This window comes from Salmo salar, chromosome 12 (assembly GCF_965601325.2).
Source record: "Salmo salar chromosome 12, fSalSal1, whole genome shotgun sequence".
Lineage (NCBI taxonomy): Eukaryota > Metazoa > Chordata > Actinopteri > Salmoniformes > Salmonidae > Salmo > Salmo salar.
In genome coordinates this window covers 17,452,721-17,472,500 of record NC_138302.1, presented here as the reverse complement: position 1 = coordinate 17,472,500, position 19,780 = coordinate 17,452,721, and the positions used below count along the sequence as shown (strand labels likewise).

The window sequence follows — 19,780 nt, the reverse complement described above, 5'->3', positions numbered from 1 at the left end:
CACTGAGACAGAGATACACACTGAGACAGAGATACACACTGAGACAGAGATACACACTGAGACAGAGATACACTGAGACAGAGATACACACACACACACACACACTGAGACAGAGATACACACTGAGACAGAGATACAGACTGAGACAGAGATACACACTGAGACAGAGATACACACTGAGACAGAGATACACACTGAGACAGAGATACACACACACACACACACTGAGACAGAGATACACACTGAGACAGAGATACACACTGAGACAGAGATACACACACACACACACACTGAGACAGAGATACACACTGAGACAGAGATACACACTGAGACAGAGATACACACTGAGACAGAGATACACACTGAGACAGAGATACACTGAGACAGAGATACACACACACACACACACACTGAGACAGAGATACACACTGAGACAGAGATACACACTGAGACAGAGATACACACACACACACACACACACACACACACACTGAGACAGAGATACACACTGAGACAGAGATACACACTGAGACAGAGATACACACTGAGACAGAGATACACACTGAGACAGAGATACACACACACACACTGAGACAGAGATACACACTGAGACAGAGATACACACTGAGACAGAGATACACACACACACACAGACTGAGACAGAGATACACACTGAGACAGAGATACACACTGAGACAGAGATACACGCACACACACACTGAGACAGAGATACACACTGAGACAGAGATACACACTGAGACAGAGATACACACACACACACACACACACTGAGACAGAGATACACACGGAGACAGAGATACACACTGAGACAGAGATACACACACACACACACTGAGACAGAGATACACTGAGACAGAGATACACACACACACTGAGACAGAGATACACACTGAGACAGAGATACACACTGAGACAGAGATACACACTGAGACAGAGATACACACACACACACACACACACACACACACTGAGACAGAGATACACACACACACACACACACACACACACACACACACACACACACACACACACACACACACACACACACACACACACACACACACACACACTGAGACAGAGATATACACGGTGAAACACAAACTGAGGCAGAGATACACACATACACACACACACACACACACACACACACACACACACACACACACACACACACACACACACACACACACACACACACACACTGAGACAGAGATATACACGGTGAAACACAAACTGAGGCAGAGATACACACACACACACACACACACACACACACACACACACACACACACACACACACACACACACACACACACACACACACACACACACACACACTGAGACAGAGATACACACTGTGAAACACACACTGAGACAGAGATATACACGGTGAAACACACACTGAGACAGAGATACACACACACACACACACACACACACTGAGACAGAGATACACACTGTGAAACACACACTGAGACAGAGATACACACACACACACACACACACACACACACACACACACACACACACACACACACACACACACACACACACACACACACACACGCTTACCCATACCCCACACCAGCTTACTCACACAATCACAAAATGTATTCATTAGTGTTTACAAAGTGGTAATAGGAATTTATAGTGTCTATGAAGTGTCTATGAAGTGTCTATGAAGTGTCTATGAAGTGTCTCTAACCCGTCTGTGCCAGGTGCGGTTGGCGGGGGGCAGGGAGCCTGCAGAGGGGCGTGTGGAGGTGCTGATGGAGGTGGGAGGAGTGCAGCGCTGGGGGGCCGTCTGCAGTGAGAACTGGGGCATCAACGAGGCCATGGTGGTGTGCAGACAGCTGGGCTACGGCTTTGCAAACAGAGCACACCAGGTGATGAACAAAATGAACATGGAGGCACGCAAATGTACAAACGTGCACACACACACACATACACACAGGAGGTTGGTGGCACCTTAATTGGGGAGGATGGGAATCAGTGGAATGGTCAAATACATCAAACATGGTTTCCTGGTGTTTGATGCCATTCCATTTGCTTCCTTCCTGCCACTATTATGAGCCGTCCTCCACTCACCAGCCTCCTGTGGTGCACACACAATTGATCAGTTTGTAGAGGGGACACTATTGTGATAGGATTTCCCTCCTGGCCTTTTGGTCTCTGTCTCTCTGTCTCTGTCTCTGTCTCTGTCTCTGTCTCTGTCTCTATCTCTGTCTCTGTCTCTCTCTCTCTCTCTCTCTCTCTCTCTGTCTCTGTCTCTCTCGGCGATGCTGCTTTGTAATATAATCCTACCACCTATTAGGTCAACCTTAATCTCTCCCTCTCTATTCCTCTCTCCCTCTCTCTCTATCTCTCTCTCTTCCTCTCTCTATCTCTCTCTCCCTCCCTCTCCTTTTCTCTCTCTCTCTCTCTCTCTCTCTCTCTCTCTCTGTCTCACTCACTCACTCACTCACTCACTCACTCACTCACTCACTCACTCACTCACTCACTCACTCACTCAGGGTGTCTGTGGTGTGTGTGTGTGTGTGTGTGTGTGTGTGTGTGTGTGTGTGTGTGTGTGTGTGTGTGTGTGTGTGTGTGTGTGTGTGTGTGTGTGTGTGTGTGTGTGTGTTAAAAGCCCATAGGGAGAAAAAGAGAGAGAGAGTGGAGAAATGTGATAATGTCCGTTAATGAAACTATTATGTATAATGGTAATGAGAGCCAGTCATTATCTGAAAAAGATTTGGGTTTGGCACTGGTCCTGTGACCAACTGACTCAGTTCCAGCCCTCATGGTTCTCTCTGTGTGTGTGTGTGTGTGTGTGTGTGTGTGTGTGTGTGTGTGTGTGTGTGTGTGTGTGTGTGTGTGTGTGTGTGTGTGTGTGTGTGTGTGTGTGTGTGTGTGTGTGTCCTACAGGAGACGTGGTACTGGCCCGGAGCTCCGGAGGCAGCAGAGGTGGTTCTGACTGGAACCCACTGCATCGGTACAGAGATGTCCATACAGCAGTGTCGTAGGAACACACAGGTCTACTGCCCCAGGGGAGGAGAGGGCAAGGCGGCTGGGGTCACCTGTGTTGAGAGTGAGTTCTTACAACCAGCACACACACACACACACACACAAACACCTACGCACGATCACGCAAGCACACACACATCCTCAACAACACTCACATAGACCCTTCCACATGCTGACCTTTCAACCCTTAACCTCTTACCCCTAACCTCTAACCTCTGATCCCCCAACAGCGGCCCCTGACCTGGTATTAGATGCCCAGTTGGTCCAGGAGACAGCCTACCTGGAGGACCGCCCCTTGCACCTCCTGACCTGTGCCAATGAGGAGAACTGTCTATCATCCTCTGCTGCCCGGATGAGCTGGCCTTACGGACACAGACGCCTGCTACGATTCTCCTCACGCATCATGAACTTGGGCCGGGCCGACTTCAGACCTAGAGCGACCAGGGAGTCCTGGACCTGGCACCAGTGTCACAGGTACTCAAAAGGGGGGTTGTGGGAGTTTTAATAGACAAGGGTAGTGGGTTGTGGTAGTTGTAATTTTAAGAGAGATGGGTTGTTGGTTGTGGTAGTTGTAGTTTTAAGAGAGATGGGTTGTTGGTTGTGGTAGTTGTAGTTTTAAGAGAGATGGGTTGTTGGTTGTGGTAGTTGTAGTTTTAAGAGAGATGGGTTGTTGGTTGTGGTAGTTGTAGTTTTAAGAGAGATGGGTTGTTGGTTGTGGTAGTTGTAGTTTTAAGAGAGATTGGTTGTGGTAGTTGAAGTTTTGAGAGATGGGTTGTTGGTTGTGGTAGTTGTAGTTTTAAGAGACATGGGTTGTGGGTTGTGGTAGTTGTAGTTTTAAGAGAGATTGGTTGTGGTAGTTGTAGTTTTAAGAGAGATTTGTTGTGGTAGTTGTGTTTTGACAAGTGTAGGAGAGTTGGATTGTGGTAGTTGTAGTTTTAAGAGACAAGTGTAGGAGGGTTGATTGTGGTAGTTGTAGTTTTAAGATACAAGTGTAGGGGGGTTGGATTGTGGTGGTTGTAGTTTTAAGATACAAGTGTAGGGGGGTTGGATTGTGGTGGTTGTAGTTTTAAGATACAAGTGTAGGGGGGTTGGATTGTGGTGGTTGTAGTTGTAAGATACAAGTGTAGGGGGGTTGGATTGTGGTGGTTGTAGTTTTAAGATACAAGTGTAGGGGGATTGGATTGTGGTAGTTCTTGTCTGGGATCATGAACATGGGCTGAATTCAGAACTAAAGCTGCCAGAGTCCTGGACCTGACACCAGTCACAGGTACTGAAGAGGGAGTTGTGGTCATTGTAGTTTTAAGAGACATGGGTTGTTTTAGTTTTAAGAGACAAGAGTGGTGGGTTGTGGTAGTTGTGGTTTTAGGAGATAAGGATAAGGGGTTGTGGTATAGGCATTTTCAACTAAACAAAGAACAGTTATTCTTGACCTGGTTCTCCTTCCTCTTGAAGCAACCGTGTCAACAGTCTTGACTGTGACCTTTCCAAGTGGAATGGTTCTTTACTGCTGTGGTTGTGGCTGTGCTGCGGTCGACAGAGTGAGAACAACCTGGTCACTCTCCTGACCACAGCAGTACTATGCAGGGTCCAATCCAACTGACGAACACAGCGTCTTAGTCTTCGGTTCTATTCTGGGAGCGTGAGGTTGTGATAAAGAGCAAACGGTTCCAAACAGATCTCTAATTGTCTCATATTCTTTTCTATTGTAGTCTATATATATATTCATCGCCACGGCTACACAACAAAAAAAGCTGTGTTTAAAAAAAAAATCTCCGTCTGTCAGTGTTATATATCAAATGAACGTAGGCAAGATTTCCTTTGATATATGTATTGCTTTACTGTAAGTCACACACCAGACAAACAACAACAGTAGAAAAACATATCATCATCCTCCTACTCTTCCTCACACAACAGACAAGCAAACAAGCTTTCAGTGCTATTGTTATTGTGTCTGTTAACTGTTCTCCAATCTCTTCATGTTGAATAGCATTGATAACCTCTGTTTTTCTTCTTCTTCCTCCTCCTCCTCTCCTCTTCCTCACAGGCACTACCACAGCATTGAGGTGTTCACCCATTATGACCTTCTGACCTTGAATGGAACTAAGATCGCTGAGGGTCACAAAGCCAGCTTCTGTCTGGAGGACACCTACTGCCCCGATGGTACGTCACCTTATCTACTGTCCCGATGGTATGTCACGTTATCTACTGTCCCGATGGTATGTCACCTTACCTACTGTCCCGATGGTATGTCAGCTTACCTACTGTCCTGATGGTATGTCACCTTACCCACTGTCCCGATGGTACATCACCTTACCTACTGTCCCGATGGTACGTCACCTTACCTACTGTCCTGATGGTACATCACCTTACCTACTGTCCCGATGGTACGTCACCTTATCTACTGTCCTGATGGTACGTCACCTTACCTACTGCCCCGATGGTACGTCACCTTACCTACTGTCCTGATGGTACGTCACCTTACCTACTGTCCCGATGGTACGTCACCTTACCTACTGCCCCGATGGTACGTCACCTTATCTACTGTCCTGATGGTACGTCACCTTACCTAGTGTCCCGATGGTATGTCACCTTACCTAGTGCCCCGATGGTACGTCACCTTACCTAGTGTCCCGATGGTACGTCACCTTACCTAGTGCCCCGATGGTACGTCACTTTACCTAGTGTCCCGATGGTACGTCACCTTACCTACTGTCCCGATGGTGCGTCACCTTATCTAGTGTCCCGATGGTACGTCACCTTACCTACTGTCCCGATGGTACATCACCTTACCTACTGCCCCGATGGTACGTCACCTTACCTAGTGTCCCGATGGTACGTCACCTTACCTACTGCCCCGATGGTACGTCACCTTACCTAGTGCCCCGATGGTACGTCACCTTACATACTGCCCCGACGGTACGTCACCTTATCTACTGCCCCGAAGGTACGTCACCTTATCTACTGTCCTGATGGTACGTCACCTTACCTAGTGCCCCGATGGTATGTCACCTTACCTACTGTCCTGATGGTACGTCACCTTACCTAGTGTCCCGATGGTACGTCACCTTACCTAGTGTCCCGATGGTACGTCACCTTACCTAGTGTCCCGATGGTACGTCACCTTACCTAGTGTCCCGATGGTACGTCACCTTACCTAGTGCCCCGATGGTATGTCACCTTACCTACTGTCCTGATGGTACGTCACCTTACCTAGTGTCCCGATGGTACGTCACCTTACCTAGTGCCCCGATGGTACGTCACCTTACCTAGTGCCCCGATGGTACGTCACCTTACCTACTGCCCCGATGGTACGTCACCTTACCTAGTGTCCCGATGGTACGTCACCTTACCTACTGCCCCGATGGTACGTCACCTTACCTAGTGTCCCGATGGTACGTCACCTTACCTACTGCCCCGATGGTACGTCACCTTACCTACTGCCCCGATGGTACGTCACCTTACCTACTGTCCCGATGGTACGTCACCTTACCTACTGTCCCGATGCTATGTCACCTTACCTACTGTCCCGATGGTACGTCACCTTACCTACTGCCCCGATGGTACGTCACCTTACCTAGTGTCCCGATGGTACGTCACCTTACCTACTGTCCCGATGGTACGTCACCTTACCTACTGCCCCGATGGTACGTCACCTTACCTAGTGTCCCGATGGTACGTCACCTTACCTACTGTCCCGATGGTACGTCACCTTACCTACTGTCCCCATGGTACGTCACCTTACCTACTGCCCCGATGGTACGTCACCTTACCTAGTGTCCCGATGGTACGTCACCTTACCTACTGTCCCGATGGTACATCACCTTACCTACTGTCCTGATGGTACGTCACCTTACCTACTGTCCCGATGGTACGTCACCTTACCTACTGTCCCGATGGTACGTCACCTTACCTAGTGCCCCGATGGTATGTCACCTTACCTACTGTCCTGATGGTACGTCACCTTACCTAGTGTCCCGATGGTACGTCACCTTACCTACTGCCCCGATGGTACGTCACCTTACCTAGTGCCCCGATGGTATGTCACCTTACCTACTGTCCTGATGGTACGTCACCTTACCTAGTGTCCCGATGGTACGTCACCTTACCTAGTGCCCCGATGGTACGTCACCTTACCTAGTGCCCCGATGGTACGTCACCTTACCTACTGCCCCGATGGTACGTCACCTTACCTAGTGTCCCGATGGTACGTCACCTTACCTACTGCCCCGATGGTACGTCACCTTACCTAGTGTCCCGATGGTACGTCACCTTACCTACTGCCCCGATGGTACGTCACCTTACCTACTGCCCCGATGGTACGTCACCTTACCTACTGTCCCGATGGTACGTCACCTTACCTACTGTCCCGATGCTATGTCACCTTACCTACTGTCCCGATGGTACGTCACCTTACCTACTGCCCCGATGGTACGTCACCTTACCTAGTGTCCCGATGGTACGTCACCTTACCTACTGTCCCGATGGTACGTCACCTTACCTACTGCCCCGATGGTACGTCACCTTACCTAGTGTCCCGATGGTACGTCACCTTACCTACTGTCCCGATGGTACATCACCTTACCTACTGTCCTGATGGTACGTCACCTTACCTACTGTCCCGATGGTACGTCACCTTACCTACTGTCCCGATGGTACGTCACCTTACCTAGTGCCCCGATGGTACGTCACCTTACCTACTGCCCCGATGGTACGTCACCTTACCTACTGCCCCGACGGTACGTCACCTTATCTACTGTCCTGATGGTACGTCACCTTACCTACTGCCCCGATGGTACATCACCTTACCTACTGCCCCGATGGTATGTCACCTTACCTACTGTCCTGATGGTACGTCACCTTACCTAGTGTCCCGATGGTACGTCACCTTACCTACTGCCCCGATGGTACGTCACCTTACCTACTGCCCCGACGGTACGTCACCTTACCTACTGCCCCGACGGTACGTCACCTTATCTACTGTCCTGATGGTACGTCACCTTACCTAGTGCCCCGATGGTATGTCACCTTACCTAGTGCCCCGATGGTATGTCACCTTACCTACTGTCCTGATGGTACGTCACCTTACCTACTGCCCCGACGGTACGTCACCTTATCTACTCTCCCAATGGTATGTCACCTTACCTAGTGCCCCGATGGTACGTCACCTGTGTCACTTATCTTACCTGCCCTAATTTGACCGGTCCCTGGCTTTCCCCTAGCCTAACCCTAAACAGTCCACAAGTCCCCTCATGCACTTTCACACCTATCAACTCACCTATTACTAGATCTCTCACCTATCACTAGATCTCTCAGCTATCTCTCACCTGTCACAAGATCTCTCACCTGTCACGAGATCTCTCACCTGTCAATCGATCTCTCCCCTGTCACTAGATCTCTCACCTGTCAATAGATCTCTCACCTGTCACAAGATCTCTTACCTGTCCTTAGATCTCTCACCTGTCGCTAGATCTCTCCCCTGTCAATAGATCTCTTACCTGTCCTTAGATCTCTCACCTGTCAATAGATCTCTCACCTGTCACGAGCTCTATCACCTGTCACTAGATCTCTCACCTGTCACTAGATCTCTCACCTGTCGCTAGATCTCTCACCTGTCGCTAGATCTCTCACCTGTCACTAGATCTCTCACCTGTCCTTAGATCTCTCACCTGTCAATAGATCTCTCACCTGTCCTTAGATCTCTCACCTGTCCTTAGATCTCTCACCTGTCAATAGATCTCTCACCTGTAAATAGATCTCTCACATGACAATAGACTTCAATTGGAGCTTATCCAAATCTTTAACTTGAACTTGATCTTCAACTTGATTAGTCACCGTCACCTACACTTACTGTGTTTCCATGGCAACATGCAGGTATCCAGAAGCGCTACGCGTGCTACAACATGGGAGAGCAGGGTATCCAGGTAGGTTGCTGGGATACGTATCGCCATGACATCGACTGTCAGTGGATCGACATCACCGACATCAGCCCTGGGGAGTACATCTTTCAGGTTAGAACACACACACACACACACACACACACACACACACACACACACACACACACACACACACACACACACACACACACACACACACACACACACACACACACACACACACACACACACACACACACACACACACACACACACACACACACACACACACACACACACGCAAGCTTTATCAATGGATCAACGGCCTCTTAACTATTGCATGGAATACTTTTAAGAAAAGAAAGCAAATGTAGCTCTGTGTTTTAGTTTCTGGAAGAGGAACGACTAAGTGTTGGCTCCAGTAACCGTGGAGACCAGGAGGAAGAGATGAAAAGCTGTGATACAGACTAGAATTGGAGCGTAAATGGGTCTTGGCTCCGTCTGCACGTGTCGGTCCAGCTGGTTCACGTGTTTGGAGGTAGTTTGAGTGAAAGTGTGGGTTTAAAATAGAAGGATGTATTGAACCTGTGATTAAGGGGAGTGATAACCTGTCATTAGTAGAACTGTTCAGAGAAAGGCTTGGCTCAGTGACAGGGAAACTGTGACGTTGTCAGCACATTACCACTGATGAGAGACAGAGAGTCTCACCCACCAGGCACACCCTCACCCCTCACCCCTGGGTATCCTTACTCTGGAATGGAGGTAGAGAGAGAGAAGAGCGAGAAAGAGAGAGAGACAGAGAGAGAGAGAGAGAGAGAGAGAGAGAGAGAGAAACAACTTGTAGAAGGGATAGAGAAGGACACAGCAGCAGATTTCATTCTATCCATCTTTATCTCATCTCTGCTTTTCTAGTTGGTCATCAGATGGCTCAAAGAACGTTGTTCCTGGTGTGACATCACAAAGCCTAAATCACGTCACCCTGCATCCCTCCCGCTGTTCTATTTCAACCCCTAACATAACGACTGTCTGATTGGGTCCTCTGTGTGAATAAACCACCACAATGTTCACCACACGCCCCGGCCCCACCACACATCACATCATTTCTCATCAGTTTATAGCAGAGAGATGAAAGAGATTTGTTTAGACAGGAGGGAGTGGTCCTCCAGTCCATCACTCCAACAGGGGCCTGTCTGTATGTGGTCTCTCTGCGCTGGTCGGGCTGGAACACTCAGCCTTCTGGGAATATCATCTGACACACTCGTCATGTCATAAAGTTGGGAGATCAAACGGCGGCCGGCGAGACTACTGTTGCCCCAGTCTGCCGCATCGTTATGTGGTTGCCAAGGAAACCCTCATTCAACAGTAGTTAAGTTGACAATAAAGTGTGTGTGAGCGAGGGAGTGTGTCTGTATGTCTCTGTGTCTCTGTGTGTGTGTGTGTGTGTGTGTGTGTGTGTGTGTGTGTGTGTGTGTGTGTGTGTGTGTGTGTGTGTGTGTGTGTGTGTGTGTGTGTGTGTGTGTGTGTGTGTGTGTGTGTGTGTGTGTGTGCATACGTGTGTGTGTGTGTATCTGAGTGTCTATGTGTGCAAGCAAACGTGTATGTATGTGTGTGTGTGGTGTGTGTGTGTGTGCGTGTGCATGCATGCCTGTGTATCTGCGTGCGTTTGTGTGTTTTATGCTAACTCAGTTGTGGGGTGACGGGGGCCATGTTTAGGCACATCCACCCCACTGTCACAGTCTCTGATTGACATCCACCCCACTGTCATAGTCTCTGATTGACATCCACCCCACTGTCACGGTCTCTGACTGACATCCACCCCACTGTCACGGTCTCTGACTAACATCCACCCCACTGTCACAGTCTCTGACTGACATCCACCCCACTGTCACAGTCTCTGACTGACATCCACCCCACTGTCACGGTCTCTGACTGACATCCACCCCACTGTCACGGTCTCTGACTAACATCCACCCCACTGTCACAGTCTCTGATTGACATCCACCCCACTGTCACGGTCTCTGACTGACATCCACCCCACTGTCACGGTCTCTGATTGACATCCACCCCACTGTCACGGTCTCTGACTAACATCCACCCCACTGTCACAGTCTCTGATTGACATCCACCCCACTGTCACAGTCTCTGACTGACATCCACCCCACTGTCACAGTCTCTGATTGACATCCACCCCACTGTCACGGTCTCTGACTGACATCCACCCCACTGTCACGGTCTCTGATTGACATCCACCCCACTGTCACAGTCTCTGACTGACATCCACCCCACTGTCACAGTCTCTGATTGACATCCACCCCACTGTCACAGTCTCTGACTGACATCCACCCCACTGTCACGGTCTCTGACTAACATCCACCCCACTGTCACAGTCTCTGACTAACATCCACCCCACTGTCACAGTCTCTGACTGACATCCACCCCACTGTCACGGTCTCTGATTGACATCCACCCCACTGTCACGGTCTCTGACTGACATCCACCCCACTGTCATAGTCTCTGACTGACATCCACCCCACTGTCACGGTCTCTGACTGACCTCCACCCCACTGTCATAGTCTCTGACTGACATCCACCCCACTGTCACGGTCTCTGACTAACATCCACCCCACTGTCATAGTCTCTGACTGACATCCACCCCACTGTCATAGTCTCTGACTGACATCCACCCCACTGTCATAGTCTCTGACTGACATCCACCCCACTGTCATAGTCTCTGACTGACATCCACCCCACTGTCACGGTCTCTGACTAACATCCACCCCACTGTCACAGTCTCTGATTGACATCCACCCCACTGTCACGGTCTCTGACTAACATCCACCCCACTGTCACGGTCTCTGATTGACATCCACCCCACTGTCACAGTCTCTGATTGACATCCACCCCACTGTCACGGTCTCTGACTGACATCCACCCCACTGTCACGGTCTCTGACTGACATCCACCCCACTGTCACGGTCTCTGACTAACATCCACCCCACTGTCACGGTCTCTGATTGACATCAACCCCACTGTCACAGTCTCTGACTGACATCCACCCCACTGTCACAGTCTCTGACTGACATCCACCCCACTGTCACGGTCTCTGACTAACATCCACCCCACTGTCACGGTCTCTGACTAACATCCACCCCACTGTCACGGTCTCTGACTAACATCCACCTCACTGTCACGGTCTCTGACTAACATCCACCCCACTGTCACGGTCTCTGATTGACATCCACCCCACTGTCATAGTCTCTGACTGCACTGTCATTTAGGAATCAGTCACCCAACACTGCTGGCCTCTGGCACACACACACTTAGGAACAGCGAAGAACACAATGATATTATCAGGAACTTTCATAACCTATCTAACATTACTGCATGAAGGCTTGTAAAAGAGCTTGTATTGTGGCCAAGTTAATATGATTCTGTTTTACACAGAGCATATAGCCAAGTTAATATGCTACTGTTTTAAACAGGGCATATAGCCAAGTTAATATGCTACTGTTTTAAACAGGGCATATAGCCAAGTTAATATGCTACTGTTTTAAACAGGGCATATAGCCAAGTTAATATGCTACTGTTTTAAACAGGGCATTTAGCCAAGTTAATATGATTCTGTTTTAAACAGGGCATATAGCCAAGTTAATATGGTACTGTTTTAAACAGGGCATATAGCCAAGTTAATATGGTACTGTTTTACACAGGGCATATAGCCAAGTTAATATGGTACTGTTTTACACAGGGCATATAGCCAAGTTAATATGATTCTGTTTTAAACAGGGCATATAGCCAAGTTAATATGGTACTGTTTTACACAGGGCATATAGCCAAGTTAATATGGTACTGTTTTACACAGGGCATATAGCCAAGTTAATATGGTACTGTTTTAAACAGGGCATATAGCCAAGTTAATATGGTACTGTTTTACACAGGGCATATAGCCAAGTTAATATGATTCTGTTTTAAACAGGGCATATAGCTAAGTTAATATGCTACTGTTTTAAACAGGGCATATAGCCAAGTTAATATGCTACTGTTTTAAACAGGCCATATAGCCAAGTTAATATGATTCTGTTTTAAACAGGGCATATAGCCAAGTTAATATGCTACTGTTTTAAACAGGGCATATAGCCAAGTTAATATGGTACTGTTTTAAACAGGTCATATAGCCAAGTTAATATGCTACTGTTTTAAACAGGCCATATAGCCAAGTTAATATGATTCTGTTTTAAACAGGGCATATAGCCAAGTTAATGTGATTCTGTTTTAAACAGGGCATATAGCCAAGTTAATATGCTACTGTTTTACACAGGGCATATAGCCAAGTTAATATGCTACTGTTTTACACAGGGCATATAGCCAAGTTAATATGGTACTGTTTTAAACAGGGCATATAGCCAAGTTAATATGGTTCTGTTTTACACAGGGCATATAGCCAAGTTAATATGCTACTGTTTTAAACAGGGCATATAGCCAAGTTAATATGCTACTGTTTTACACAGGGCATATAGCCAAGTTAATATGGTACTGTTTTACACAGGGCATATAGCCAAGTTAATATGGTACTGTTTTAAACAGGGCATATAGCCAAGTTAATATGATTCTGTTTTACACAGGGCATATAGCCAAGTTAATATGGTACTGTTTTAAACAGGGCATATAGCCAAGTTAATATGATTCTGTTTTACACAGGGCATATAGCCAAGTTAATATGATTCTGTTTTACACAGGGCATATAGCCAAGTTAATATGGTACTGTTTTACACAGGGCATATAGCCAAGTTAATATGATTCTGTTTTAAACAGGGCATATAGCCAACTTAATATGATTCTGTTTTACACAGGGCATATAGCCAAGTTAATATGATTCTGTTTTAAACAGGGCATATAGCCAACTTAATATGATTCTGTTTTACACAGGGCATATAGCCAAGTTAATATGGTACTGTTTTACACAGGGCATATAGCCAAGTTAATATGGTTCTGTTTTAAACAGGGCATATAGCCAAGTTAATATGATTCTGTTTTACACAGGGCATATAGCCAAGTTAATATGGTACTGTTTTAAACAGGGCATATAGCCAAGTTAATATGATTCTGTTTTACACAGGGCATATAGCCAAGTTAATATGATTCTGTTTTACACAGGGCATATAGCCAAGTTAATATGGTACTGTTTTACACAGGGCATATAGCCAAGTTAATATGGTACTGTTTTACACAGGGCATATAGCCAAGTTAATATGATTCTGTTTTACACAGGGCATATAGCCAAGTTAATATGGTACTGTTTTACACAGGGCATATAGCCAAGTTAATATGATTCTGTTTTAAACAGGGCATATAGCCAACTTAATATGATTCTGTTTTACACAGGGCATATAGCCAAGTTAATATGATTCTGTTTTAAACAGGGCATATAGCCAACTTAATATGATTCTGTTTTACACAGGGCATATAGCCAAGTTAATATGGTACTGTTTTACACAGGGCATATAGCCAAGTTAATATGGTACTGTTTTAAACAGGGCATATAGCCAAGTTAATATGATTCTGTTTTACACAGGGCATATAGCCAAGTTAATATGGTACTGTTTTAAACAGGGCATATAGCCAAGTTAATATGATTCTGTTTTACACAGGGCATATAGCCAAGTTAATATGATTCTGTTTTACACAGGGCATATAGCCAAGTTAATATGGTACTGTTTTACACAGGGCAGATAGCCAAGTTAATATGATTCTGTTTTAAACAGGGCATATAGCCAACTTAATATGATTCTGTTTTACACAGGGCATATAGCCAAGTTAATATGATTCTGTTTTACACAGGGCATATAGCCAAGTTAATATGGTACTGTTTTACACAGGGCATATAGCCAAGTTAATATGATTCTGTTTTAAACAGGGCATATAGCCAACTTAATATGATTCTGTTTTACACAGGGCATATAGCCAAGTTAATATGATTCTGTTTTAAACAGGCCATATAAAATATGTGCTTATAGGCCTTCTAAACTTGCCAAGAGAAAATATAAAGTGCTTGAAACAAATTAACCAGAAAACTAAATGAACATGTTTCATAATTATGAATACTTTTATGATTTATTGTCATTTGTTTATTTTTTATGGAAAGATGGAGTGTAGAAAATGAAAGAGTGCAGCTTTATGGAATTATGCTGTCGGTTTTGTCTTTCATGAGGCTGGAAAAGTCACATGCATGTTTTTATGTTTGGGAAACAGAGTGAATGGAAAAACAATGCCAACCAACCTACCATGACTACATCTTAATGATAGGCTGATAGTTTTAGCTCAACCAAACATAGTTGTCATCGTCTCCTGGGTATCGACGTTGCCCTTTTAGGCACTGATCTAGGATCAGTGATCTTAGATCAGTGTAGGAACAACATCATCCTACTCCCTGTCCCACAGACCCACTCCGTATAGAAGTTCCCTTAGGCACTGATCTAGGATCAGTTTACCAACTCTAAACCGAAACCATTAGGGAGAAAAGTCAAGCTGAACTTGGACCAGTATCTAGGGGCAACTTCATCCTCCTCTTATAGCTCAAGCGGTAACCGCCCACGTTATGCCACACACACACACCTGCCACACACACACACCTGACACACACACACCTGACACACACACACACCTACCACACACACACACCTGACACACACACACACACACACACAAACATCTGACACACACCTCCCTCCCACCCTTCCTTTGTCCTCTGTCCCTCCCTGCAGGTTGAAGTGAACCCCTCGTTGGACATGGCTGAGTCAGACTTCCAGAACAACGTGATGCGTTGTCGCTGCAAGTACGATGGAGGACGGGTCTTCATGTTCGGCTGCCATGCAGGTGAGGGGTGGGGGGCTGCTTTACCCACACTGACCAACCACAGGAGAGGGGGGGGCTGCTTTACCCACACTGACCAACCACAGGAGAGGGGGGGGGGGGGGGGGGGGGGGCTGCTCTACCCACACTGACCAACCACAGGAGAGGGGGGGGCTGCTTTACCCACACTGACCAACCACAGGAGGGGGGGGGGGGGGGCTGGTCTACCCACACTGACCAACCACAGGAGAGGGCGGGGGCTGCTCTACCCACACTGACCAACCACAGGAAAGGGGGGGGGCTGCTCTACCCACACTGACCAACCACAGGAGGGGGGGGGGGCTGCTCTACCCACACTGACCAACCACAGGAGAGGGGGGGGGCTGCTCTACCCACACTGACCAACCACAGGAGAGGGGGGGGGCTGCTCTACCCACACTGACCAACCACAGGAGTTCCATCCCTCCTTCACTCCATTACTCCTCTCAATCAATTTCTACTTCATATCCACACAAAAATGTTATTGTAATATTTGTCACTCTCCCGCTCTCTCTCTCCCTCCCTCCCCCCTCCCCCCTCTCCCTCTCCCTCCCTCCCTCCTTCCCTCCCTCCTTCCCTCCCTCCCTCCCTCCCTCCCTCCCTCCCTCCCTCTCAGGTGATGCATACAGTCCAGAGGTGGAGGATCTGTTTGAGCACCAGCGTCAGATCACCAACAACTTCCTCTAACCAACGGAACAACAGAAGAACCAATGGGAGATCTCCATCCAACAGAACAACGAATGAGAGACTTCAGAACAACCAATCAACCAATGGGAGTTCTCAGGGCAGAGCTTTGGAACCACAGCTCATCTCAACTTACCCAATAAGGGGAGAGGAGCCGGAGGAGAACCAGGAAGCCAGGGTTGGAATGGACTGTGGGAGGGAGGGGGGAGGAAGGAAGAGGGGAGGGGGGAATTGTTTCTGAAAAGGTCAAAGAAAGAATCACCTGAACATCAAGCAATCATCGCACCTTCACCATCGCTAACCATGTCTCTGAGAGAGAGAGAGAGAGTATAGACAGAGACGTATCCAGGACTTTTGGGTAGTTGTGACACGTTTTTCAGTTGGAATCGAACCGTATCAAGCTGTCACGTGTCAGGTGTCACCATGGTAACAGGATTTAGATTAAAGTAGAGATGCTTGTCTTGAAACAAAAAATTATGCGCAACATGGAGTTATTTACAGATTTGAAATGACGGAAAAACAACAAGATAGTTCCCTAAGATTCAGACATACTATGGTTATGTAGCACAGGAGGCTGGTGGCATCTTAATTGGGGAGGATGGGCTGATAGTAATGGCTGCAACGGAATTAAATGGAATCGAATCGAACACACCAAACACGTGGTTTCCATATGTTTAATACCATTCCATTCACTCCATTCCAGCCACTATTATGAGCTGTCCTCCCCTCACCAGCCTCCTGTAATATGTAGGAAGGTTACACTAAGGTACATGAGTATTACATATATGTTTATCAAATCACAAACTGTGTATATTGTATAAGATGGTTGTACCTATTTAGTGATAATGGGGCAAAGCTACCTTGTTTAAAGGTACACTCAGTAAGATGGCATTGTCATACATTTTCATACAAAAAATGAGGACCTAAGGCTCTTTACCAATGCGCCCTGTATGATATACACATTAAACACAAAATATGTATATACACATTAGAATACAAGAACACAGTCATGGGAAGCACAAATAAAACATCACAAATCAGCCATAAAAACAGTTACATTCATCCACAAATAAAACCCCAATCAATATTTTAAATTGCTCGAACGGCACCGGAACATCAAGATGAAATGTATTTTGAATTTTGTTCCAGCAATAAGGTGCATTAAAAACAAAAAGCATATTTACCTAGCTCGCCGGAGATCCGAGGAACCTCAAGAGTTAACCAAGCCTGTGAATGGGTTAGGTAACTCAGGTGTCTATACTTCAACAGCAAAGTTAGATAAGACGAAAGTTTATGAAGTAGGGCCTTGTAAACAACAAGGGTGTCTTCCTGCTTGCAGACATTTTGAATTATGTTTCTATCTGTGTAAGTGTATGTTAAATAGCTGAGTCTACCTTTAAGTTGTCTATTGTCTTCTCAATCTCAGTCATGATCTTATAAGATAGTATAACAGACGCATGGAAACGTATGAAATTGGATTCGCATTTATTATTGTCTGTTTTTGTCTGTCAAAAGTTCAACTCAAGTCAACTATTTTTGGAGGAGTTTCATACGCACAAAGGCCGTGATCTTGTGTGTTTTCTTTCGAAAGACGATCATCTCGGTTGTCCATTTTCCATCAACGGATGCCTTCTATTGAAAAACCATTGGCTCAAGCCATAGTTTTCTCACACAAACTTCCTGTCTGGCCACAGCCTTAGTAATTGATCAGGGCCCAGTTTCCCAAAAGCATCTTGAGGCTAAGTTTATCTTAGAACCATAGGATCCTTGAGATGTTTTTGGGAAACCGGGCCTTGGTAGATTTTCTCCTCCTCTTTCTTGCCTGTTGTCCATCCATCATCAAATCAGATCACCTACTTTCTTTAAAAACTGTCCTTCATGTGCTTTCATATATCTACTTCACAAATGCAGTATTTATGCAATACAAATGCAGTATTCGCTGTAAAAAAAAAAAAGGTGTGTTTTTTGTTATATGGAAATTACATTGACAAGTATTTTTCATGGTGCTAACGTTTAGCCTTTAAAAAAATATATTGTAATGTATTGCAAATGTAGTTTTATATGACCTCTATAGAGTATCATCCTGTAGGTTTGTAATTTATACTTTAATATTATGTACTTTTGACTTAAAACGTTTTGTCCCTTTTGTAGTTGTATTTTTCATAAGGTTGCAAAATTCTGGTAACTTTCCCACGAGTCCCAGGTTTTCCAGCAACCCCGGTTGGAAGATTCCTGGAATCAGGAAGTAATAAGCAGGAAATCTGGGAAATATAGGAATCGTACAACTGGGAATTTTGGAAAAGTTACCAGATTTTTTGTTTGTTTTTGCAACGCTAGTTTTGTATTGTTTATGTTTTATTACGATACATTCTATAGTTGCTGTCATCAGTCTGTTTTAACACCAGTGAACCTCATAATACAGGTAGATATATTGTGACCAGTGCACATAGAGCTCTGGTTAAAAGTAGTGCACTATGTTTTGGGAATAGGGTGCCATTTGGGATGGTTGTTGTACCTAATAAGTACTGCACCTGACACTTGGCAATGGTAGAGAACAATAAACATCAGATTTCCAAACGATAGGCCTCTTTTGGTACATGGTCAATTGAGTGAATAGCATTTGGTGATTAATACTATCATTAGCTATATAATGTACATTTAAACTCCTCATAATAAACCATGAGAAACCTTTCATTTATTCAAAAAGAGCAGTGTGGATATAGAGCCATGACCTCCATCATGACCTAGGGAACATAGAGGCTTTACTGCCGTTTCCAACCTCAGACACACACACACTGGGATCTGTCCGCTTCTACTCAACCAATTAGGGCATGCACTCAATATGCTGCTTATTTTAGCTGCGGCATGCTGAGATGAGTGTGTTTAAGTTTAGTCAGTGTCTAACTATAGCTGTAATGCTGTAGTCAGAAAAGGCTTATTTAGGCCATATTCAAACAAACAACCGCCAGAGGCTAAGAATACACATCAGGCCTACTGTATATTAAACAAGCAACACATCTGATTCATATTCATTCAGCGCCAAAACGGAAGAAAACAGACCGAAACAGCGAGGCGCAAACTGAACTTGTCCAATGAGGAATCTACATCGTTGATTTCCGTTGCAAAACGTTATGCACTAATGAATACGACCCTGGTCATTACATTAACTGGAGAAGCATCACAGAGGATATAGACTGGCAGAGCAACTTGAGTCCGTTTCAACTTCCTCTCCTTTCCATTGCTTTCTCTTTCCCTCCTCCTATTCCCTCCCCTCCCAGTCTTCCTCTTCCCGTCCCCCATCACCT

General features: G+C 46.0%; 1 protein-coding gene across 1 annotated transcript in view; it reads left to right on the top strand.

Annotated features, from left to right (window-relative positions):
- The window catches only part of LOC106591784 (lysyl oxidase homolog 4), a 39,581-nt gene extending 20,526 nt beyond the window's left edge, over window positions 1-19,055 (top strand). Inside the window, exons 6-12 of the mRNA XM_082958646.1 lie at window positions 1,740-1,907; window positions 2,929-3,091; window positions 3,258-3,501; window positions 5,072-5,187; window positions 8,899-9,035; window positions 15,665-15,776; window positions 16,408-19,055. Of these exons, the coding sequence (XP_082814772.1) occupies window positions 1,740-1,907; window positions 2,929-3,091; window positions 3,258-3,501; window positions 5,072-5,187; window positions 8,899-9,035; window positions 15,665-15,776; window positions 16,408-16,478 (1,011 nt within the window). The 3' untranslated portion in view covers window positions 16,479-19,055. The remainder of the gene's footprint in view (window positions 1-1,739; window positions 1,908-2,928; window positions 3,092-3,257; window positions 3,502-5,071; window positions 5,188-8,898; window positions 9,036-15,664; window positions 15,777-16,407) is intronic.
- Window positions 19,056-19,780: the final 725 nt, after the last annotated feature.